Below are 26,614 nucleotides of genomic sequence, written 5' to 3'. Positions count from 1 at the left end.
CTTCCCCCACTCTCAGCCCCAACTTCTTTGCCATATCTACCAACCCTTTCATGATTTCCTTGATTGGTTTTGTCATAAATCATGAACTCATGCACAATTGGACACAGTTTTCCTCAGCAGGAATTTGTTTTGGGCTTGATGGCTTTCATGGTTTTCTATAACAACAATGGCACCTTCAATGGTATATTCCTTCCAGACTTTCAGGATGTTCTATCAGGGTTCTATTCCATAGTGTTGACAATCCTTTCCATAGAGTACCACGTACAATGAGCCTTAAAGGTCCTTATGACCCCCTGACCTAGAAACTGAATTAGAGACGTTGGGGGCAAAGGGACTGCTATGACACCTGCGGTGTTGAACTCGTGGGGTCTGTGTGGCCAGGGGTACTGTCCGATACCAAAAGAACTTTAAAAGGCATCCCAGTACTGGCAAGGTACTTCTTGACTTCAAGGACAAACCATTGATGGAAACAATCAAAAAAAAGGGTTCTCGCTGTCCAGGCCTTGTACAACCAAGAGACTGGCAGCTGGTATTTATCTTTTCCCTTCAAGGCTGGGGGGTTAACAGCTTTACAGATAAGGGCAGTCCTAATCGTAAACCCGACTACATTTACACGAAACAGTATAGTTAGCCTATCCCTTCCTGCCTTCAATCCTGGTGCTTGCTTCTCTTCCTTGCTAATAAATGTCCTTTGTGGCATTTTTTTTTCCCCCAGAATAGGGCACTTTCATCTGCGTTAAAAACCTGTTCCGGGGCTTCCCTGGTGGCACAGTGGTTGCGGGTCCACCTGCCGATGCAGGGGACGCAGGTTCGTGCCCCGGTCCGGGAGGATCCCACATGCCGCGGAGCGGCTGGGCCCGTGAGCCACGGCCGCTGAGCCTGCGCGTCCAGAGCCTGTGCTCCGCGGCAGGTGGGGGCCAGCAGTGAGAGGCCCGCGTACCGAAAAAAAAAAAAAAAAAAAAAAACCTGCTCCGGCAGATATCCTTTCTCCTCGATGATTTTTGTAATGGCATCTGGGAACTCATCTGCTGCCTCCTGGTTGACAGAAGCTGCTTCTCCTGTTATCTTCACATTTTTTAAGCCAAATTTCTTTCTAAAATTATCAAACCATCCTGTGCTGGCAGTAAATTCTTCAGTTTTAGATCTTTCACCTTCCTTTTGCTTTAAGTTATCATAAAATGACTCTGATTTTTCTCTAATCATATTAGGGTCTACAGGTATGCCTTTCTTATAGCCATCCTGCATTCACACAAAAGCTACATTTTCAATATGAGATTAAAAGGTATTTCACAAAAAGTACAACAGTGACAGCTTCATGAATTTCCTTTTCTTTTTTTTACAATGGTTCCTACTCTGGATTCATTTATCTTGAAATGACAGGAAGTGCAGCTGCAGACTTCTATCTATGGTACATATCATGCAATTCAACTTTTTCTTGTAATGTCATGACTTTTCTCTGCTTCTTGGGAGCACTTCCATAATCATTAGAGGCACTTCATATGCGTCCCATGGTGTTATTTAAGGCACTAAACACAATGAAAATGACGCGAGAGCCGCAAGAGGTCACTTTTTACTGTGATGCACAATTTACTGGAGAGACAAACTGCTCAGTCGGAGAAGATTAGCGTCACAAAGCGTGTTAGGCGGATACTCAACACTTGAGCTCACCTTCATGGCAACAGGAGGTGGCTACAAAATTATTACAGTAGTACAGTATGCAGCTGTAATTTAATACTGCACCTTTTATGTCTGTTTATATTTCTCTCAACCATGAATGGCATCATGTATGGTCTGTGTTTGTGTGTGTAAGTTTTGATAAATTTTAACTTTTTATAATAGATTTGTGTATATTTTATGGTAGTAGATGATAGAATAGACTAGTATCTACATTTATTTTATACATTCATGACATACTTTTTTCTTAATTTTTTTCAATATTTATAGGCTACATTAGTTCATCTGTGAGTTTTTTCAAATTGTCACAAATCTCCAAAAAATTTTCCAGTGTATTTATTAAAATATATCCTCGTATAAGTGGACCTGCACAGTTCAAACCCGTGTGGTTCAAGGGTCAACTGTAATGCAAATGCAATCTATACGCCCTAGCATGGCCTTGCCAATATTTTGCTTCATAACTTTGTGATTACCTCAGAAGTCTTATTTTCTCCACAAGATTATCAGTGTCTCATGTGATGAGCACCTCCCTGTGTATCTTCTCTGTTTATAATACTGCCCCATGCACACTGCAATTAAAAGCAACGTGTTTCGCTATTGCTACAACAGCAAAGCCATTTGCTGCTCAAGGTCAGAAGCACTATTCCCAGTCTCATGGAAACCACCACCCTTTTCAATACTAATAAGCTATAAGCAATCCAAAATTAAATGACAAAGGGAAGTATTTTTCATGACAATAAAACTAGAATCATTATTAGAGTCACTGTTCATCACTCTGCATTCTAAAATAGGCAGGAAGTTTTCTGCCTCATAAAAAATACACTATTGAAATATCATTCCCTATATTATACTTGAGAAACCAGAGAACATAGTCATTTTGTACTCGCTGGGCTGTTCTCCACTTACTGCTCATTCTTTAGAAGGTAATACTGGCAAGGGTAGAACAAAGGCAGAATCTTATCCAGGACATGGACCACTGTTTTCAAATGCCTCGACTGGACCAGAATCCCCAAGAGTGGGATGCCTTCTGCACAGAACTTCTCAATGCTATGGAAAAAGAAAAAGGCAATGAGCATACGAGGTAGCCAGTTCATAAACTGATGTTCTTCCAATGCACTATCATACTACACGCTACCCAGATTATCTCAGTCTCCAACCCATTTATGCATACCCAAACTTCACACAGAAATGCTAGAATCAGAACTCTAGAAGTACAAAGGAACTTAAAAGTTCATCTATATTATCATTTTATACGAAAGAAAGGTGAAGTATCATGGCCCAATTCACACAGTTTCCTGGTATAGGGTCAAATTGAGGACCCAGGTTTGCAAATTTCTAGTCCAGAGCCCTGGCCACTTTGCTTCTCAAATGGTGCTTCTTCTAAGAGTCATAGGGCTCTCATTGTCTACGTAGTCCCACAAGGTATTATAGCAAAGATTCAAAAATGAGCTCAATCTGTCTGTATAATCTGGCAGAATTTTTCTGAAATCAATGTGGCCTAGAAATTTACTTATTTTTTTGACTCTTCAGAGAATCTATCCTTAAGAAATAATCTCAAATATGGAAGAAAATATGACAGATGATCCATGTAAAAATGTACTTTTCAGAATTATTCATAATTGTAAACTCAGAGGCATAAATGACTTAATGTAAATTCTGGAAAAATCCATTCAATGGGAATATTACGGAATTATCTTAAAAGTATGCATATGATGGCCAAGGGCAATATGGAAAAATATTTCTGCTAAAATGGTACTAGGAAAAAACAAAACTTTATACTTCTAACTATAACTACTAGTAAAGAAGAGTTATACTGTACAGACAGGGAAAAAACAGGGATAATGTCACACTAAAATGCTCATTGTGTTGGAGTGGTAAAAAAGAGTGGTTTTTTCCTCCATTTTCCTAATTCTATAGTTTGGTTACACTGCTTTAATTCTGGGGGAAAAAAATCTTTTCAAAAAATAAAATGAATAATGCAAAGATTACGCCCTAAGGGAAACATTTACAATATTAGAAGTAAAAAACAAAGGATATATAAAATTATGCATATAGTACAGCTCTAAAAAAGATCCAAGGAAAACATACTGAATAAAAATAAACAGAAAAATAAGCAATGTTTTATTACGATGAGAAAGATTCTGGGTGATTTTTTTTGACTATTGTTCTCTGTATTATCTATGACTTTATATTCATGTACAACTTATGTCCTTCACACTCTGCCCCCAATCCTAAGCCCATTCATAAGATTGTTTTAAGTTAGTTCTAGAATCATCCCAGATGACCACAGTGGAGTTCAGCCCCAAAAAGAAACACTCTCACACCTCACACCCACTCAGGATTCAGGAATCAGCACTAAACCAGTATTTATTTTAGAGAGGACTCACAGCAGTATTAGTGAATAAAGAGCTACAGTTCCAGAATAAATATAATTAGAGAAATCATGAAACGATTAAGTTCAGAGTACTACACTCAAAGAATCCACATACCAGACACTGTTCTAAGCATGTTAAACGTCTTATAACTCACTTAAGCCTCATAAAGTAAGTCTGATACTATTATTATTCCCATTTCATAGATGAGGAACCTGAGGTACAGGAAACTGTGAATGACACTAGAGCTACTAGAAATGATGTAAAGAGTGCCTTCCAGGGCTTCCCTGGTGGCACAGTGGTTGAGAGTCCGCCTGCCGATGCAGGGGACACGGGTTCGTGCCCCGGTCCGTGAAGATCCCACATGCCGCGGAGCGGCGGGACCGTGAGCCATGGCCGCTGAGCCTGCGCATCCGGACCCTGTGCTCCACAACAGGAGAGGCCACAGCAGTGAGAGGCCCACGTACCGCAAAAAAAAAAAAAAAAAAGAGTGCCTTCCAAAGGGCCTATATAACATCTCTCCCCTTCCTAGTACATCAATTCTGCCCTCTTTAACTGGCTTTCAAATTTGTCCATAATTACCTGGTGACCTCCATTCACCAACAGGAAACACAGGCTTCAGCCAGGAGAGTTTTGTCAACACTTCCCATTCCCTCCCCCCCACCTCCACCCAGCCAGACAGATATCTGGTGGAATGAAATATGGAGGGGAGGTGGGGGGTGGGGAGGAAGAAATAGGTGAGGGAGGTTAAGAGATACAAACTTCCAATTGCAAAATACATGAGTTACGGGTATGAAATGTACAGTGTGGAGAATACAGTCAATAACTATGTATTATTTTTGTATGGTGACATATCGTAACCAGCCTTATCGGGTGATCAGTTAGAAATGCACAGAAATGTTGAATCCCTATGTTGTGTGACAGGAACTAACATAGTGTTGTAGGTCAGTTATACTTCAAAAACAAATAAACAGGGCTTCCCTGGTGGTGCAGTGGTTAAGAATCCACCTGCCAATGCAGGGGACATGGGTTCAATCCCTGGTCTGGGAAGATCCCACATGCCACGGAGCAACTAAGCCCGTGCGCCACAACTACTGGGCCTGCACTCTTGAGCCTGTGAGCCACAACTACTGAAGCCTGCGTGCTTAGAGCTCATGCTCTGCAACAACAGAAGCCACTGCAATGAGCAGCCAACTCGCTGCAACTAGAGAAAGCCCGCGTGCAGCAATGAAGACCCAACGCAGCCAAAAATAAATAAATATATAAAACAAACAAACTCATAGAAGAAGAGATCAGATTTGTGGTTACTAGAGGCTGGGGGGAGGTGGGGGGTGGAGGGAGGGGAAATTGGATAAAGGTGGTCAAAAGGTACAATCTTCCAGTTATCAGACAAATAAATACTAGGGATATACTGTAATGTACATGATAACATAATTAACACTGGTGTACATTATATATAAAAGTTGTTAAGAGAGTAAATCCCAAATGTTCTCATCACAAGAAAAAAAATATCTTTCCTATTTCTTTTTTTAAATAGATCTTTATTGGAGTATAATTTCTTCATAATACTGTGTTAATTTCTGCTGTATGACAAAGTGAATCAGCCATACATATATACCCATATTCTCTCCCTCTTGAGCCTCCTTCCCATCCTCCCTATTCTTCCTATTTCTTTAATTTTGCATCTATATGAGATGATGGATGTTCACTAAACTATACATTTCATGATATATGTAAGTCAAATCATTATGCCATACACCTTAAATTTATACAGTGCTGTATGTCAATTATATCTCAATAAAACTGGAAGGAAAAAAAAAGAAATACCTACAAAGTACAAGTTCTGGAGATATCAAGACAATGCCCCTACCATGTCCCTACCATTAAGGAACACACAGTCCCAAAGGAGGAGGAGAAACGATTACACCTTAAGCACCCAGCTCAGAAGGCACAGGTGCTGCAGGGCAGGGGTGGGTGGCCCTTGGGCAGAATTTTCAACACCGTGGGCACTGATCACCAGGGGAAGGTAAGAGTCACTACTCTGCTCCTTAGCCCAGGACATCTCTAATTAATAAGACTCCTGGGCTTCCCTGGTGGCGCAGTGGTTGAAAGTCCACCTGCCGATGCAGGGGACACGGGTTCGTGCCCCGGTCCGGGAAGATCCCACATGCCGCGGAGCGGCTGGGCCCGTGAGCCATGGCTGCTGAGCCTGCGCGTCCGGAGCCTGTGCTCCGCAACAGGAGAGGCCACAACAGTGAGAGGCCCATGTACCGCAGGAAAAAAAAAAAAAAAAAGACTCCTCTCCAAAGCTTAGCTCCTCCATGAGGGTATCCTGCTCTAGTGATCTCTCCTTACTTTAAATTCTTTCTGCCCATACTCTTGAGAGGTTCCAATCTAGGCTGTACATTAGAATCACCTGGAGAACTGGCCCCTAGATCAGTTAGATCAGGATTCTTACTCTCTTCCCTGTATTGGTAGTTTTAGAATCACTGCAAAAGTGATTCTAAATGGTGGTCAGGATTAAGAACCAGAGCTCTATTCATATCATCCAGCCCATGATTATATTCTTCAGTACTGCCAATTGTTTTATGTCTCCCGTGTCCACTAAGCTGTCAACAACCTGAGGACAGCTATCTAACAATTCCATACCTCTCCTATTTCACAGCACAGGCTGAACACTAATAGCTCATAGGACAACTGGCATCCCACTGAAAATATACTGAATGTGGAAGAAGATGTTTAAATCAGGTTGCTAAAAAGGTGTTACAGTGAATCTAAAACACAAGAATCAGAAAGTATCGGCCAAAGATGTTTTAGAAAACTGGATAGGCTAAATAAAATTAATACATTGTAGGAAAATGATTCTTAATGAAAAGGATTTTTAACCAACTGAGAATTCATGCATTCAGTTACTTACTGCACCAGATTCAGTCTTCATCACTAGGGATAAAATACCACAAGACAAATATGGTTCCTGAGTCCTAACCTCATAGAATGTCTCCAATAAAATTAAACAGACAACTACATTATAGTGTGATAAATGCTACATTGGAAGAAACAGACACAGCTATGGGCTCATACAAGAGAGGCATTTGACATGATAAGGCATTTCATCCCCTTGGGTAGGTTTAGGGTTAGCTTCCTTTATACCTGGGAAGGCTGGGTTGGGCTGCCATCACTTTGAACAAAATTCGGTACAAGTGACCAATTATTTTTATTTGATCACTATTCTGAGGAAGAGACTCTGTCTACTGTTGACATAAAAATTCCACGCTGGATGATAGGTATAACTCTCTTGATAATGCAACAAGGTGATTTTCTGTTACAAATCCATGTTATATGAATTTAGGCAGCACTTCCCCATGATAAGCTATTAATCGAGGCTTATTATTTGGCCCTGATTACCCCTAGATAGATTTGATGGAGGCCTCAGACCTTGGGATGTGAAAGATGAGATTCCAGAATCACTGACTACAAGGTTCAGCAACCCTAGAAGTTCAACACAAACACTGTACCTGTGGCCCACGGCCGTCATAGCTAAGGCCAGATAACAGCCAATGGGCATGCCCGCCTTAACAGCCTTCAAGAGAGGATGAAACGTGGGTGACTCTGTCACTTCAGGCACAGTGCTGGAGAACAGAAGAGTTGCACAATTCTGCTGTATTCCATAATCATTTTTGTGCAGTTTTAACCTCAAGATCAAGTTCCAGGCCCATTGGTTAAATGAGGTCTCAGGTGTCTCTCCATATCGAACAATACTGGCCAAATATGAAACCTAAAACAATTATTTATTTTAAACCACATTAGTCACATACACATTAAATCAGTAAGTTCACCCACCCATCTCTTTTTGTGATCAACAATGCCGTCAAAAGAAAGGACATAGGGCCTCCCTGGTGGCGCAGCGGTTGGGAGTCCGCCTGCCGATGCAGGGGACACGGGCTCATGCCCCGATCCGGGAAGATCCCACATGCCGCGGAGCGGCTGGGCCCGTGAGCCATGGCTGCTGAGCCTGCACGTCCGGAGCCTGTGCTCCGCAACGGGAGAGGTGGAGAGGCCACAACAGTGAGAGGCCAGCGTACCAAAAAAAAAAAAAAAAAGAAAGGACATAATACTTACTGGTACTCAGTGTTTACAGCGCTAAATTAAAGCAGTTTCTCACTCACAGCTAACTTCTGATTATTTGCTAGTCACTTTGTGAACCTGATCTGGGTCTGCTCAAGCAAGAGTAATAATATGAAAGTTGGTATGCAACAAATCATGTGCTGGTAAAAAAATTTAACAACCAGTTGGAGCATGGAGGCCGATTTATAAGGGTTTGCCCACTTTGGTAGCATAAAAACTCCCACCATGGTCAACTTCAAGCCACCAGCAGGTTAACAATCAGACCTGCAAAGTTCCTAAAAATGTAACAATCAGTTCTCCAAGCCGGTATGAGCCAGCACCAGCACACCGCTGTAGCTCAACTCAAATTCCATAATACTAAAATGGTCATATGGAGGCTACTTCTTAAAGAAAAATCTTTCTCCAACCATAGAACTCAATTTCAATAACTTAAATTGCCAGAAATGTTCTTAGGAAACCTAAGGGTAAATATTGTAACTTTATCCACCCAGGTCATTTATAATAAAGGTTTACGTCCTCAATACATAAAAGAAGGAAATACCTGCTTCATACTTTCAGAAAGAAACCCAGCATACGGCTTCTGTGCAAGGTACTTCTGGTACGCCTCAAGAATCATTAAAGCTACTTCAGCATGGACTGCTTGATCCAGATGAAGAGTCCCCTTTTAAAGAGAAAAATCATCACAAACATGTCATCTTGATTTTTTTTGGTTATATCTTTGAACTAAAAGATTAGTCAGGATAGTAAAAAAGAACCTTGGATGCAGAAGTTTAATTTTCCAAAGCTCACACCCCCTAACAATGAAATTATAAAATGACAATAGGAAAAAGAATTGAAATCTTTAAAGAACCACTACACTGCACCAGTTAGGTGTGAGCCCGAGTCATCCCCAATCCCAGTCATAAAAGGTATCTTTGAATGCAACCCCCAACCCCCACCCTAAAATCTCCATAAATACTTTGGGTTACAAGTTTAAGGGCATTGTTAAGAACCAGGAAGATGTTGAATTATTATTAACTAAACAGAAAGATACTTAATAATTTAAGTCTAAATTCCCTTTTCTTGTTCTGTCATCAGTGAAAATAAAAAAAATACTCAACAGCACAGGTAAAATACTCCTTCAGGAGCTTGAAGTTGCCTACCAAATTTCCCACCCAATCTTCCTTTACAGCCTGAAGAAATACATTCCCTAAGCCTCCGAGAGAAGAGCACTTTCCGAACGCTAACAAAAGAACAAGGAGAGGGCTTCCCTGGTGGCGCAGTGGTTAAGAATACACCTGCCAACGCAGGGGATACAGGTTCGAGCCCTGGTCTGGGAAGATCCCACATGCCGCGGAGCAACTAAGCCCGTGCGCCACAACTACTGAGCCTGAGCTCTAGAGCCCACGTGCCACAACTACTGAGCCCGTGTGCCACAACTACTGAAGCCCGCATGCCTAGAGCCCGTGCTCCACAACAAGAGAAGCCACTGCAATGAGAAGCCTGCGCACAGCAACGAAGAGTAGTCCCCACTCGCCACAACTAGAGAAAGCCCGTGCACAGCAACGAAGACCAAAGGCAGCCCAAAATAAATAAAATAAATAAATTTATTTATTAAAAAAAAAAAGAGTTGCTACTTTAAATGAACGAGGAGACACTCGAGGAGACTATGTATGCAGCTCTCTGGAAGAGGGGGGCTGGGGCTTCTGTTCACAAGTCAGAGAAGGCGAAGGTGGAGAAGAGCCCCCTGCAGCTCTCACCCACCAGCACTTGAGTGAGAAAAGACCCCGATGAGCCCATGAGCAGACCAGGTGGTCAGGGACACCCTGGAGGAAAAGCTCCCTGGTTTCAGTTTCCTCATCTGTACAACAGGGGTCATGTTCACGCCAAGCACACAAGATGGCTGAGAGGACTAGATGACTTGCTCAGAACAAAAGCTGGCAGATAGTTAGAGAGGGCTGAGTTCTCTTCCATTTTCCCTTTAAAATGTTTAAACATTCTGATCAAGAAGCTAACTAATAAGGCCTAGGGTAAGAAGGCAGAAAGATCTTAACAGTCAAAATGCCTTGATATTGCATCTTTGGAGACATATGATAGGTAGCAAACTCTTAATAACAATAAACTATTATGAACAAAAACTACCACCACTAAGACCTTAACATGTGCCTAGAACTGTCCTCAATGTTTTACGTGTCCTAGTTTGCTGAAACCTTACAACAGCCCTCTGAGGTAAGCTTGTTAATGTGAATGCTTACAGATGAGCAACTGAGGCCTAGAGAGTTCAGGAAGCTTGCTCAGGGTCACACAGCCAGGAGGTGGCAGAGCTGGGATCAGAACCCAGGCAGGCTGGCTCAGAGCTCAGGCTCTTAACTAGTACACAGTGTTTCGGAAGACAAGTCTGGCAATGACACACAATACAAAATGTACAAGGAAAAAGGACCAGAGGTAAGAGTGGCAATTAGGAGGAACTGCAGTAAATATCCAGAAATAAAACAGCAGAAACAAATGATCCAAGGAAAAAGGGAAGAATTTTCAGTGTGGAGCAATTTATCTTCACTTACAGGATGCTCACTCTGCAAAACAGAACTAATTAGAGAAGATCCTAAACTCTGATGCAGCTAAAAGAATTTGCAGACCTTGCAAATGATACTCAAAAATGTTAATGTTTTTAGAAAATGTTTCTTTGAAACTCATGTGTGTGGACCCTCCAGTCTCTAGGGAACGGTTTTAATACATACCTGTTCACCAAATCCCCAATTTAGTCCTTCGAGAATAACACAGGCCAATTTATTCTTCACCGTTGTCAGGTTATAATTGAATAACCAATCCCGAATCACAGCTATCTCGGAGGCAGAAGGTCGCCAAAGATACAAAGGTAGTTCTTTAAACAAGTATAAAGAAACCTTATTTAAAAGAAAATGATAATAATTAAAATCAAGACTTAAGGACAATCCTGTATTACTACAATACTATATTATTAAAGTGCTTACAAAATTTTTCTCCAAAAGGAAGTGGAGTTTTGTTTTTTAGACAGTGAAATGAACAACCAAATCAAATGAATATTAAAACTAATGATACACCAAAAGCACATTTTGCAATCCTTTGTAAAGGTCAAGCTTTTTTTCGTATGTAAACTGGTACACTTCCATTAAAAAAAATCACCATAGTAAGATCCAAATTTAAAGTCATGATAAATCAGTGGAAAGTCATTCATTTTACAAAAAGACTTAGCACTTTAAATAATTATTTCTTCTACATCATTTAAAAAATTATTTCTATTAGCTTCAAAGCATTCTAGGAAGAAGATACAAGGAGTGGATGGGGGTAAAGATGAAACAAGATCAACCAAGAGTTGGTATTTGTTGAAACTGGATGATAGGTACATAGCAATTCATTATATTGTTCTCTACTTTTTATATATTTGAAAGATTATATAATAAAAGCTTTTTAAAATCCTGTACAAAAAGTCCATAGCACCACTTTTAAATGACATATCCATGTGCAAATTAAGATAAATCTGGGTTCACTTAATACAGTTTGGTTTAAGTAAGACTAATCAGAAGAGCAGTTCATAAATAATGTCTAGAATAATGCTGTCCAATGGAAATCTAATGCAAGCCACACATGTAATTTTTATTTTTCTAATAGCCATTTTTAAAAGTCAAAAGAAACAGGTAAAATTAATTTTAACAATATATATCATTCAATCCAGTATGTCCAAAATAGTATTCCAACATGTAGTCATCACAAAAGATTACTGAGATACATTATTCTTTTGTTCATACTAAGCCTTGGAAACCCAGTGAGTGTTTTACACTTCCAGCACATCATAATTTGGATGAGCCACATTACAAGGGTCTATAGTCACATATGCCTGGTGGTTACTGTATTGGACAATTCAGCTCTAGAACATATAACCAAGCATTTTTTAGGTTCCTGCACTACTCCAAATTGGAGGCAAAACAAAATTTGAAAGAACGGGAAAAAAAATTTGAAAGACGAGTAGAACGAATGAATTTTAAAAAGATCCTTTCTTTCCTTTGCATGTGTAGTGTGTGTGTGCAGTTAGCTAAATTTTCAGAAGGATTTGTTAATAAAGGTCTTGAATATGCTGAATAAAATGGTAAACTAGCAATCTAACAAATAGAAAAATACTTCTTTAGCCTGTAAGCATCTGACAAAAAGAACAAAATAATGGTACTAGAACAATGAGTATAGCAATGAGATCTGTCCAGAAAACCAACTACCCCCAGCTACACAAAATAATGGTATAGGGGCTTCCCTGATGGCGCAGTGGTTGAGAGTCCGCCTGCCGACGCAGGGGATACGGGTTCGTGCCCCGGTCCGGGAAGATCCCACATGCCGCAGAGTGGCTGGGCCCGTGAGCCATGGCCGCTGAGCCTGCGCGTCCGGAGCCTGTGCTCCGCAACGGGAGAGGCCACAACAGTGAAAGGCCCGCGTACCGCAAAAAAAATAAATAAATAACGGTATAGCATATATCTACACATCAAGAATAAAAGTGAAGCTACCAAGAAAGATCTCAGGGACATTAAAAAGGGAACATTACAAAAACTCTTTGCCAGTAAATTCAACTAGTTAGATGAAATGGAAAAATCCCTTTAAAAACATAAATATATGTATATGTATAGCTGATTCACTTTGTTATAAAGCAGAAACTAACACACCATTGTAAAGCAATTATACTCCAATAAAGATGTTTTAAATAAAAACAAACATAACTTAACCAACTGACTCAGAAAAAAATAAAAATCTGTATCTGTTTAAAATTTTGAATTCGTTATCAAAACACGAAGAAAACCCTAGGCCCAGATGATTTCACTGGTAAACTCTATCAAACATTCAAGGAAGAATTATAACAATCTTACAAAAATTCTTTCAAAAAACAGAAGAGGAGGAAATGCTTCCCAACTCGTGTTACAAGGCCAACATGACCCTAAATCCAAAACCTAACAAAGATATAACAAGAAAATAAAATTACAGATCAATATCTGTCATGAATATATATGCAAAAACCCTCAAGAAAAAATATTATCAAATTGAACCTAACAATACATAAAAAGAATAATATATCATGATCAAGTGGTTTTTATTTCAGGAAACAATGATGGTTCAACATGTGAAAACCAGTCAATGTAATTCACCACATTAACAGAAAAAAGGATAAAAATCATATGACCACCTCAATGGATGAAGAAAAAACAAGTAAATACCCATTCATGAAAAAAAAAAATTCAGCAAACTGGAAGTAGAAATTTCTCAGCCTACCAGAGAGTATAAATGAAAAACCTACAGCTAGCATTATACTTAATGGTGAACTTTGGAACCCTCTCTACTATGATAAAGAACAAGACAAGGATGCCCACTTTTACTAACTCTATTCCATATTGTAATGAAAAGCCTAGTGCATTCAATAAGGCAAAAAAAGAAATGATTAAAAAGAAAGAATCCTAATAAGAATTCCCAACAAAACAGAATTTAAAGAGTGTATTTTAAAATATATTTATGCTTTCACTGAAAGTCAGAAGATCGCTAATTTTACCTGAAGAGGATGTTAGGAAGATGCATGAATTTCACTAACAAAAGTAGAATGTCCTCTGAAGTGAACCCATGTTTCAAATTATAAAAAAGACCAATAGGAAAATATGTTATCCATTTGCAGGTTGTCATCAAAACTTATCTGAGTTCTTTCCTTTGAGATGTCCCCAAAGGCTTGGTCCTTATCAACAACTATTCCTAACCCAGAGCAATACCCACACATCTACATATAGCACAAAGGATTGTTCCTCTCCTGCTGGGCCTCCAGAAAAAGTTACCTTCAGACACACCCCAGGTGTGTCAATGAATATTTAGGTCCACAGCCACAGCTCATTCCCAGGCTCTGGAGCTAGGAGCTGATTTCAGACTAGCCCAAGGTCAAAGCAAAAATATTCAAAGCCATCTTGTTCATCTGAAGGCAAGGGGGCTTGAATAAGTTCCTCCAAAAATGTCAGCAAGTTCACAGAACACAAAGGAACCATATATTTAAACAGAGAGTGGGGGCATCTTTTAAAAGATGTGCTCTAAAAAACATTATGGTTCTAATTTGTACACTCACTGTTAAGAATATTTCTGGGCACAATTTATTACTAAAAGTATTATGACCTAATTAAAAATGTAAGTGTGGCCAAACCCAGAAAAACACTTGTCAGAAAAAGGTCATGAACTCAATCAAACTGAAAGAATCATATGACCCACTGTAGACTTCTTTGGAAATCATTCCATTAGATGATCACTAAAAAAGGAGCAACCAAAAACTTGCTGTTTGCAAATGAAAACCCCTTCACCTCAATATAATTGTATCCCAGTGGGATACAATGTTTACTTAAATAGAAAAAGTACCATGTACCGCTGCTATGGAAAACAGTATGGTGTTTCCTCAAAAAATTAAAAATAGAATTAACATATGAACCAGCAATTCTACTTCTGAGTACATACCCAAAAGAATTTAAAGCAGAGTCTCAAAGAGACATTTGTACACTCATGTTCATTGCAGCATAATTCAAATAGCGAAAAGATAGAAGCAACCCAAGTTCCATCAGCAGATGAATGGATAAACAAAATGTGGTATATACATACAATAGAATATTATTCAGGCTTAAAAACGGAAGAAATTCTGATACATGTTATAACATGAATGAACCTTGAGGTCATAATACTAAGTGAAATAAGCCATACAGAAAGGAACAAATACTGTATGATTCCACTTCTATGAGGTACCTAGAGTAGTCAAACTCAAAGAGACAGAAAGTAGAGTACTGGCTGCCAGGAGCTGGGAGGGAATGGGGAGTTAGTTTTTAATGGGTACAGAGTTTCAGTTTTACAAGATGAAAGAGTTCTGTGGATGGATGGTGGTGATGGTAGGTAACAAAACAATGTGAGCGTACTTAATGCCATTTAACTGAAAAATGGTTAATACCGTGTGTTTCATGTTGTGTATAATTTACCACAATTAAATTTCTTTTAATGTAAAAATATATATATACTTTGCCAAGTAAAGCATTATATATCATGTATTCTTCATTTAGAAAAAAATATGTCTCATAAACCAATCTGTCACTGAATCTGCTCACTCATGAATGTGATGAAGTATTAGTAGTTATCAGTCATCTATCCTACAGGGATGATGCAGTGACTATAAGATGGAAAGGCCCTGTGCAAACATAAGCCCAGAGAAAGACACTATAACTTCAAACTTTCCTCCTGAAGTTATGACACATGACCACCTGCCGTCAGAAAAATGCATTCATTACAGCCTTATTATAGATGATGAAGAAAATCTTCAGTAAATGTATGTTTTTAAAAATGATACACTCATACAGTACTATTTGGCCATGGATGAACCTGGAAAACATTATGCTAAGTGAAAGAAGCCAGTCACAAATGACCACATATTTTGTGATTCCATTTATATAAAATGTCCAGAATAGGTAAATCTATAGAGACAAAGTAGACTGTGGTTGCTCAGGGCTGGAAGGGATGGAAGTCTGACAGCTAAATGGTATGTGGTTTCTTTCTGAGGTGATGAAAATGTTCTAAAAATAACTGTGGTGATAGTTACACATATATGTGAATATACTCAAAACCACTGACTTGTACACTTTAAAGAGATGAATTGTATGGTATGTGAATTATATCACAATAAAGCTGTTTTTAAAAACTACACAAAGATTACAAAAGGGATTGTGACAAATGACAGAACTAAACGATATACATCCAGCTCAACTTAAATTACTTCTAATTTTGTTTTTGATTGATTTAAAGCAAGGCTTCTTTCTAAATCAGAGTTGTTTCTTCCAAGACAAAAACATAAGAATTATGAAGGCAAAACAAAACTATGAAATAAAAACTATGAATTAACTATAAGCTATAATTAAAGTACAAACCTGTTACTGAAGGAGGTGGGAAAGTCACTTTGAGGAGATTAAGAGAAACAACCCACAGTTTTTTATAAGCAGCGGCCAACCCCAAGCAGGCACAGTGAACCTGAGACACAATAAATGTTTTCTTCACCCTGTTGTGCCCGTGTGACTCAGTCATCCCAACGACCTTACTATTTTTCCCACTGCTCCAATACTCTAGGGTTTAAATGAACAAACAAACAACAAAAAAAACGGAAACAAAACAAACAAAATCAGTGTTCTTACCATTCCAACCTGGTCAATGGTGTCTTGAACTCTATCCAGAAGGACAGAAATTATCTCAGGGTGAACAGCTGTGATGGCCCCTAAAAGCTCTCGACCAACCTTCGAAAAAGTTTCTCTGGTGGACAGGGTGACATAAGATACCTAAAGTAGGAGGGGGTGAAGATGGCATTTTTAATACCAATTTATCAATAAAAAAACCTTTCCATACTTTATTTAGGAGGTTTTCAAGTAAAGTAGAAAGAATCTCAGATGAAGCCTTGGCTCACACCATGTACAAAAAGATGTCAAAACTTCAGAGAGCACAACTTCAGAGAGCAGACTGTCTGGAAGGTGGGGAAAGAGGGCATGGAGGGGAAAAGCAACTGTTCAACGATGACTTTAAGTGCTGGATTCAGAAAGCACTCCCAGAGTCCTCAGAGCAATTAAGTAATCCCTCCATACTAAAACTTTTCTAAATTTGAGGAAACCAATAACATGATGAAAATCAGAATGCATTTCATGGAAATATCTACTCTCTCTCTAAAAAAAAAAAAATGAGATCCTCAATTACAAGAGCTTCTAAAATATCAATGTTTACCAACTCTTCTTAAACAATGGGTTCGAAACTACAGGTTACAATCCAATCATGCCAATGGCCAGCAGTTTTTGGTTTTTTTTAATACAATGGAAGGGAACAGAAAAATAAGAGAGTAGAATAAAACAGAACAGAAAAATATGAGAGTGCATCACAGTAAGATTAAGTATTGCTTCAATTTCACATATGTGTGTACACACACACACAGAGGATCAGAATGTAGTTTTTACTGTGAGGACTGGTCAAAACACTTGAAATATCATTCAAGAGCATAAATATTACTTTAGCAATGGATCTTGAGAACGCCATTCAACATACGTGAAAATATACATCCTCCTCTCAATTTTTACAGACAATGAAGATAGTTTGGAATTCCAGATCCATCTAGGCCTTAATCTCATGCATGGTTACAAAGTACAAGAATAGGAACAGCTTAATAGGATATTTGATCCTGGTAAAGAACTTTAGATTACCCAGTTCTGTCATTCTCAAACTGGAGTATTGAGGGGGATGATAATAAATCTTCAAACATAATTTTACTTAAATTTGGAGGAAATTTTTTTACCAAGATAAACAGATAAATGACAGCCTACAGTGAAAATGTGTATTTAAAAAAATATATATATAAAACTCCAAATAATGTTTTGGTAACCATGTGAGTTATGTCCCTCAACTCACGGGGTCCAAAGTTCACTCTCTTCCGCCGTTAGGGATGGCTCAGCGAAAAAGTGAAGAAAGCGAGGATCTCATCCCAGCCTATCATTTTACAGATGAAGAAACTGAAGCCCAGAGAGGTAAGGTGTCTTTTATGATGTGAGATAGACAATGAGCAGCAGAGCTAAAACAAAGCCAGATCGTTTAACTCTAGGTTCAGTACTATTTCCACCATCTCATTTAAAATGGCTGGGAAGCCAGGTTTCCATGTTCCTCGCAGGGTCAGAGGAGTGGAAATGAGGGGGGCAGGTCCGGGGCAGGGGGAGAGAAAAGTATAGAAACTACAAATGTCAGGCAGTGCCAGACTGTCTGTTCCTTACCAAAACTCATACATCAAATGACAAGAGATAGCAGGGGGAAATGGAATGAGTGTGATTCATATTTTCGGTACTCCTTAGAAATGATCTCCTTCCACAAGTGCAGACAATACAAGATTGTCACATTTTTTTTTAAAGCAATCCCAAAAGAATCAATGGATGGACAATCCAAAAGAAAATGTTTTTAGCTGATTTCTAAAACTTAATATTCTAACCTCATATATCTCCAGAACAATAATTTTTATGAAGTCTTCATCCACATTGGTTCTTCTGGCCTGAGCCATCTGAGCAAAAGTAGTTAGAAGGCAAATCTCTTCCGAGCTATTCATGGAAGAAAGACACTTCTCAAAGTTCACAAAATGTTCTGGGTCTATAAGTTCAAGAAAATTAAAGTGGGGAGAGAATAAACATATATCACTTTAATTACTCCTCCAGAGAGAAAGAAGATATAAAATTAAAAGACTTTAAGAAATATTTAAAGATACCAAACATCTTTGTTCCAGAATGGATTTCTATAGGCATCAGGAAGAAGGCTGGGCCAGATGACATTCCAACTCTAATATAATGTTGCCTCAGGAATATTTAACAAGCTTCTGTTTCCTCATCTGTCTTAAAAGTTTATTTATCAGATGCTATGTGACTGGTGAAGTGCTCTGTCAACTGCAAAGCACTGCTACTATCACTAGGCAAGACATCCTCAACAGCACACTTAAAGCTACTTGGTAACTGTCAGCCAAATGAATGACAGCCCTATTAATGAAAACTGCAAAGACTAGCAAACTACTCAGTACCAACATGGCATTCCACACAAAAAATACTTGCTTATAAATGGAAATTCGGGGCAAGATATTAGCTATAATCATGACTGAAATACTGATGAATATGATTAACAATATCTATGTTCTGCCTTTTCCTCAGAGAATGCTCTGTAAGCAATACTACATTTTGTCACTAGAGGGCAGGCTTGATTATCAGCTTTGCCATATGTGACAGAAAACTAAATGCTGCAAAGGCAAAGTTGTGTAGAGGGAAGAAAACAGTCTGTTTAAAAAATATATTCCCAATGGAACTTTTCACAGAAAGAAGGCAACAAGCCAACAATTCCTTTCATATGTTTACACATTTGAGAAATCAAAGGTAGTTCATCAAATTTCCAGTATTTTCAAAATAACTCCATGGGGCATTTACCAACCCAATTTTCATTTCCTATCCCCAACTTGGGTTTATAATAGAATTTACTATCCAGAGCATTTGAAGAATAATGGAAATTGGAACCACCGTTCTAGTAAGTCAAACGACAGAGCAGTCTTAAATTTCAAAATAATTTCACATGAGTACAGAGTAAAACATTCTCTCTCAGTCCTTCTAAAAGCAAAAAGAATAAAGCCATGAAGAGAAAAGGCACACAGGGTAGGAAAGGTGGATGCTGCATATTTTGGCTGTACCTTGGAGGCGCTTCTTACACTCGGCAGGCAGGAGGGCAGTACAGAGCTTTTCCAGATTCCCGCTCCCCACCTGGTGCATGAGGTAGAAGAGCTTCCAGAGCATCTGAACAGACAGTGTCCCGAAGGGCATTTCCGACATAAACAGCCAAATGCCAAGTCTGCATGTTTTCAGAAAAGCAGGAATAATTTTATGTATCAGTCAACTTCACCATACTGAGAACGTAGACAAAAGAATTCTTAAATCACACTACAGCAATTTTTCTACCATGCTTCAGTCATAAACACCTAGAGAATGGATAACAATAACAGCAAATACACATAAACGCTTAGTCTATGCCAGGCACTGTTCTATCACCACATCATCTATTTCTCAGCTCATTCCATCCTCACTATAACCAAGGCAAGCACTATTATTGACATTATCCCCAATTTACACATGAGGCTACTAGAACACACAGAGGATAATAAGAGGCAGAATTGGGTGTTGAACCAAAGATCCTTTTAACATCCGGGCAACAGAGAGGCTGCTTAGACTGGACGTATGTATGTGTCTGAGCATGCGCAGAGGTATATGTGTACACACAGAGACACGTGCAGTTGGGGGCTGGGGGGAGAAGGGGAATCAAAAGCCCTCCATGACTCCTCACTCATCACCAAATGAAGTTCAAACTCCTTCAAGCTCCAAGTTCAAAGGCTTCCACAAAATAGCTCAGACCCATATTCCCAACCACAGCCCTCTCTGCATTCATATAGACCACTCCTGGACAAGCCTGGAGAGAACTCCCCAGCTCCAAGCTGCCATCCCTCCATTTGTGAAGCCCTCCCATGATGTCCTCCTCAGCACTATTATGAAATTCTAACCATACTTGACTATGGCATTACCCTTTTATCAGTGTTTCTCACACCACAGTGGGCAGAAAAATCCCCTGAGACTTTGTGGAAAATGCAGAATCCTAAGGCCCACCTAAGAGATTCTGAGTTTGCAGGTCACAGCTGGGGCCCAAGAATCTGTACTTTTTTAGTCACCCCAGATGACTCAGACTCAAGCCGTCCTTAAACCACACATTGAGAAACATAGATGTGTAATTTATGTACACATACTAGTGTACAGCAATTTGAGAGCAGAAACCAAGTCTTTGCATAAACCAGTGTGTAACCCTGAATCTTTTTTTTCATTATCCAGTACCTAAACCAGTATCTCAAAAACAATCAATACTCAATAAATGCTTAATAATATTTTGTTATATGAATTTTATCTCAGTAAAAAAATGTAAAAAAGAAAAACAGGGAGGTACTCAAAACTGTTGCTGTATTTTGGGCAAAACTATAATTTAACCAATTATAAATAATGTTTATTTAGAAAAAAAGAAATTAAATAGTGCATGCTTAACCCATGTCTGCGGCCCACCAGGCCACTAGTGGTCCGAACCACCACTGACCTCGACTCTGAAAAGCAACAGCTAGATAACTGAGCCAGAGTTAAAGAAACTTCTCTAAGTTCAAGTGGGTCAGGCTTCTGTCTTATTAAATAATTATCCCAACACCTCACATGGGACTTGATGTTCTTGTATAAAGGATCCCAAAATAATGAGGCCTTAAAAGTAATGTCATAAGACAGTAAATATTTCCAGCTACAAAATTTCCTATATGGCAGACATGAAGTAAGTCTGGCTTAGGTCTTTGTTGTCTATCTTTTGGTTTGGGTTTGTTTTGCTTTAGCTTGGGGGTATAGCTACTGTCAGAAATTTCCACTGGAGTGCCAAATAAATTTAAATTTCATAGCTTTAAATACCTGGTTCTCATATGATATATTTCTAAAATAAACTATACTCAAAAACAATAGCTCTCAGCATTTTCAAATTTAAAACAATTATTTGTGTGAATTACATATATAGTATTACAGGAGGGGCTCACAACTCAGCGTATAGGACCTAGTAAGGAACCAGAGAATTTCCTCTACAAAAGCTTTGCCTCTCAGCTAAACAAACACAAGATTGGGTGACAGGAGATCAGAGATGCAAGACTTTTCCCGAGCACCAGGCAAGCTTCAGTGAGCAGGTGCTACTGCGTTGACCCCCTGGCACAGGATTTGGTACACCTTGTGAGACCACCAAATTATGGACAAGAATAATCTAAAGATAAATTTCTAAGCCCAAGTTCTCTTTATCTTAGACCCACACCTTCTGAGTGCCTAAGAGTAGTTTTAAGACTTAGAGTCCTGACCTTTCTCTAAATCAGCTGTTTTTCTGTTCCTCATCTGAAACTACACAAAAACAACCACCACCTACATTTGAGAAATCCTTTATGGTTTAAAAAGTCTTTCCACATATGATTGCATTTCATCCTTATACCCATGAGGTCTATGGGTAGGATCGCCATCATCATCTCCACTTTATAGATGAACGAAGTGAGACCACAAATATTAAGTGACTTGCCCAAAGTAACAGTCTTGGCAGACCAGTACTCAAACCCACTACATAACACACATAAATAAGGGGCTGATTCTTCCAATCCAAGAACATGGTATATTTTTCCATCTGTTTAGGTCATCTTTGATTTCTTTCATCAGTGTTTTATAGTTTTCTGAGTACAAGTCTTTTGTGTGAAAATGACTATACTACCTAAAGCAATCTACAGATTCAATGCAATCTCTATCAAACTACCAATGGCATTCTTCACAGGATTAAAACTAAAAATTTTACAATTCGTATGGAAACACAAAAGATCCCAAATAGCCAAAGCAATCTTGAGAACGAAAAACAGAGCTGGAGGACTTCAAACTATACCACAAAGCTACCGTAATCAAGACAATATGGTACTGGCACAAAAACAGAAATATAGATCAATGGTACAGGATAGAAAGCTCAGAGATAAACTCACGCACATATGGTCACCTAATTTATGACAAAGGAGGCAAGAACATACAATGGAAAAAAGACAGCCTCTTCAATAAGTGGTGCTGGGAAAACTGGACAGCTACATGTAAAAGAATGAAATTAGAATACTACCTAACACCATACACAAAAATAAACTCCAAATGGATGAAAGACCTAAATGTAAGACCAGACACTATAAAACTCTTAGGGGAAAACATAGGAAAAACACTCTTTGACATAAACCACAGCAACATCCTTTTTGACCCACCTCCTAGAGTAACAGAAATAAAAACAAAAATAAACAAATGGGACTTAATGAAACTTAAAAGCTTTTGCACAGCAAAGGAAACCATAAACAAAACAAAAAGACAACCCTCAGAATGGGAGAAAATATCTGCAAGTGAAACAACAAAGGGTTAATCTCCAAAATATACCAACAGCTCATGGAGCTCAATATCAAAAAACAAACATCCAGTTAAAAAATGGGCGGAAGACCTAAATAGACATTTCACCAAAGAAGATATACAGATGGCCAAGAGGCACATGAAAACATGCTCAACATCACTAATTATTAGAGAAATGCAAATCAAAACTACAATGAGGTATCAGCTCACGCCAGTCAAAATGGCCAGTATCAAAAAATCTAGAAACAATAAATGCTGGAAAGGGTGTGGTGAAAAGGGAACCCTCCTGCACTGTGGGTGGGAATGTAAATTGATACAGCCACTATGGAGAACAGTATGGAGGTTCCTTAAAAAACTAAAAATAGAACTACCATATGACCCAATCCCACTACTGGGCATATATCCTGAGAAAACCATAATTCAAAAAGAGACATGTACCACAATGTTCACTGCAGCTCTATTTACAATAGCCAGGACATGGAAGCAACCTAAGTGTCCATCAACAGATGAATGGATAAAGAAGATGTGGCACATATATACAATGGAATATTACTCAGCCATAAAAAGAAACGAAATTGAGTTATTTGCAGTGAGGTGGATGGACCTAGAGACTGTCATACAGAGTGCAGTAAGTCAGAAAGAGAAAAACAAATACCGTATGCTAACGCATATATATGGAATCTAAAAAAAAAAAATGGTACTGATGAACCTAGTTGCAGGGCAGGAATAAAGAGGTGGACATAGAGAATGGACTTGAGGACATGGGGTGGGAGGGCGAAGCTGGGGCAAAGTGAGAGTAGCATCGACATATATACACTACTAAATGTAAAATAGTTGGCTGGTGGGAAGCATCCGCATAGCACAGGGAGATCGGCTCGGTGCTTTGCGATGACCTAGAGGGGTGGATAGGGAGGATGGGAGGGAGGCTCCGGAGGGAGGGGATATGGGGACATGTGTATGCATATGGCTGATTCACTCTGGTGTACAACAGAAACTAACACAGTACTGTGAAGCAATCATACTCCGATAAAGATCTATTAAAGATGCAAAAAAAATAAATAAAAATAAGGGGCTGAGACTATGAGGCCCATGGCAAGAGTGTCCACAGCTCAGAAGGCAGCAGAAGTGGGGGGTGGGGGGTGGGCAGCAGTTCATGGGTGGAGCCGGGTGGGGTGGGAGGCCACTCATCTCCTCTCAGAGGGCACAGTGCTGCAGCAGAACCTGCTCCCACACTTGGCCAGGAGCTCAGGGAAGATAGTGCAGGATGAGCTGCCATGCCCCCACCTCTGCCTCAAATGCATCCTAGGCTGTAAGCAGCAGCAAAGACGGCATGATCAGAACACAGCCAAGACAGGGGACCCGGACCCAAGATAGTCCTAGACCTTAATACCCACAGAGTAAGACAACTTGCACAATGTACTGAGTGCCTACTCTGCCTCACTGGGGGCACTAGAGTTGGGCATGAAATACAATTCATCCCCTGGTCAAAGTTACCTCAAAAGTTCAGGAGAAACTGAAAGAAACCTGAAAGAGAGATCATTTCAGGCAATACTACACAAAAGGAAACTAAAGCCCAAGAATTAAGCCAAGATAAGAAATAGATGAAATACATTGACACTATTGTAAGAGTTCTACTTCAGTCAATGACTTTCACTCCAATCTTTCTTACTAGCCAGGGAGCTATTTCTCAACAATTATCATCATACTTCTTACCTTTTGGCTTTCAGCACATGTAGTACAGCTCTCAAAAAGAGCTCATCAAACTCAACCTGTAGTTTCTCCACGGAGTAGGGCTGCAGGGCCAATCCCGAGCCTTGGTTGTGGCTCACATACTGGGCCCAGTGGTCACTCACATAACCAAGGATCATCCTGAGCGTGAGGAAAGACAATGCAGCACTTTGCATGAAGGCACTCAACACCAGCATCTTTACATTACATTTGCAGCATTACTTTATTCAACACATATTTATTGAGCACTCACTATCTTCTAGGCTCTAAAGGGGATGCAATGGAGGGAAAAAACCCTACCCTCATGGAGCTTACATTTAGTGGTGGGCAAACACAATAAACCATGAAGTAAAATATGCAGTCTGTCACATGGTTATAAATGACACTGAGAAAAATCAGTAGGAGAGGGAAATGAAGCTTCTCTGGAGTGTGGGGGAGGAGGGGCCTCACTGAAGAGGGACACGTGAGTAAAGACTGGACGCAGTCTCAGGACTACCTAAGGGAAGAGCATCCAGGCAGAAGAAGCAACCAATGCGAAGGCTCCGAGGGGTGGTCGGTATGTTGGAGGAACAGCAAGGCAGCCAACGTGCTAACGCAAAGTAAGTGAGGAAGAGAACGGCTGGAGAGGAAATGGAAAACGTGACAGGAAAGCAGACCATGAAGGGTCCTGTACGCCACTGTGAACACTCTGGCTTCTACTCGGAATGAGCCTGGGAGCAGCAGGGTGTGAGCAGAGGAGTGATTTACAAGAAACACTGGCAGCTGTTCTGAGAATAAGCTGGGGGTGGGGTGCGCAAGGGAGCAAGGGCAAAAGCAGGAAAACAAGTCAGGTGGCTGTTGTGCTAATCGGTGAGAAATAACTAAAGATGAACTATGGTGGTAGCAGTGAACATGGTGAGAAGAGGCTGGATTCTAGAAATAGCAGGTTTCATTGACTCAAAGGATGCACACCTTTCATGCTTTAATCTCTACAACTGGAATGTCATTAAAATTGATGACATGCCATTATTTGGCAGCATTTTTTCCTTCTTAGTGGTGCACAAAATATACCTTAGGTTTGATGAAAGATGGTGTTTTGAAGGTAGAGATGACAGAATTGACCATCAGGTTGGGTGAGGGGTGTAAAAAGAAAAGCCAGGGATGATACCAATGCTCCGGCCCGAGCAACTGGAAGGATAAAGTTGCCACTTACTGAGACTGACAAGACTGTGAGAGGAGCAGTTTGAGAGGTGGGGAAAGAGGGCCCAGTTGGGGATTATTAAACTATAAAGATGATCATGAGTCATCCAAGTGGAGGTGCCGAGTGGGCAGCTGGATATACAAGCTTACAAGAAAGGTATAGGCTGGAAATAGAACTAGGAATTTTCACTGTATTTAGATGATATTTAAAGACATTAGAATAGATGGAATCCCAAGAAACAAGTTTGGATAAAGAGGTCCAGGGATGAAGCCCTGAGGCATCCAACATTAAGAAGTCTGGGAGGTGAGAATGAAACAACCAAGGAGGCAGAAAATGAACAGCCAGTGAAACCGAGGAGAAACCAGGAGAACATGGTATCCTGGAAGTCAAGCAAAGAAAATGCTTTAAGGAAAAGTGACCAATCATGACAAAGGCTGCTGTGTGAACTGTGTAAGAGGTAAAGCAAGATGAAGACTGAGAGGTGGCCATTGGATTAGTTAGTAGCACAAAGTTCATTAGCAACCTTCATTCTTCAGAGCTATTTGGGTAGTGTTCGGGGCGAAAGTCTGACTGTGGAGACTTCAAGAACTTCAGGGCATCCTATATCATTTACCTGGCTTTATGAAGCTGAAGGATACGTATCTAAAATAATTAAAGTCAATTATGTTTTGGAAACAAAAGTATGGGAGTGGGAGAAGTTTTACAGTTTTTTGGAAGTTTTCTTTCAAGGTAAGGGAGGTTGGAAGAAATAGCAGTGTATTTATATACACTGTAAAGATAGAAAAATTGATGATACAGAAAAGAGGATACAAAATTAATTCAATGAAAAGCAGTGCATTTCTCAGAATTTACTCATATTTGATAGTAAAAACATAAACCTACCTTTCATGCAAATAAATGATAATGCTTTCCCAATTCAAATACAGTGGCCACTGATGAAATCTTTGCAATTTTCTTTAAATGGTATTTTATAGAAATTACAGTAAATAAGAGAGAAAACAGAGAAATAATAATGCAAAAGA

The 26,614-nt window shown here is 39.5% G+C and overlaps 1 protein-coding gene across 4 annotated transcripts in view; it reads right to left on the bottom strand.

Annotated features, from left to right (window-relative positions):
* The window catches only part of EPG5 (ectopic P-granules 5 autophagy tethering factor), a 125,244-nt gene that overhangs the window by 73,523 nt on the left and 25,107 nt on the right, over positions 1–26,614 (bottom strand). For all 4 annotated transcript variants that reach the window (XM_082852686.1, XM_082852689.1, XM_082852688.1 and 1 more), the window contains exons 10-17: positions 24,398–24,553; positions 19,405–19,562; positions 18,175–18,329; positions 16,355–16,495; positions 10,889–11,053; positions 8,713–8,832; positions 7,562–7,821; positions 2,581–2,721 (exon numbers count right to left, since the gene is read on the bottom strand). In XM_082852686.1, the coding sequence (XP_082708812.1) occupies positions 2,581–2,721; positions 7,562–7,821; positions 8,713–8,832; positions 10,889–11,053; positions 16,355–16,495; positions 18,175–18,329; positions 19,405–19,562; positions 24,398–24,553 (1,296 nt within the window). The remainder of the gene's footprint in view (positions 1–2,580; positions 2,722–7,561; positions 7,822–8,712; positions 8,833–10,888; positions 11,054–16,354; positions 16,496–18,174; positions 18,330–19,404; positions 19,563–24,397; positions 24,554–26,614) is intronic.

This window comes from Leucopleurus acutus (assembly GCF_964270905.1).
Source record: "Leucopleurus acutus genome assembly, chromosome: 13".
NCBI lineage: Eukaryota > Metazoa > Chordata > Mammalia > Artiodactyla > Delphinidae > Leucopleurus > Leucopleurus acutus.
Note: the sequence above shows the minus strand (reverse complement) of the source record. Positions and strands in the feature narration are given on the sequence as shown.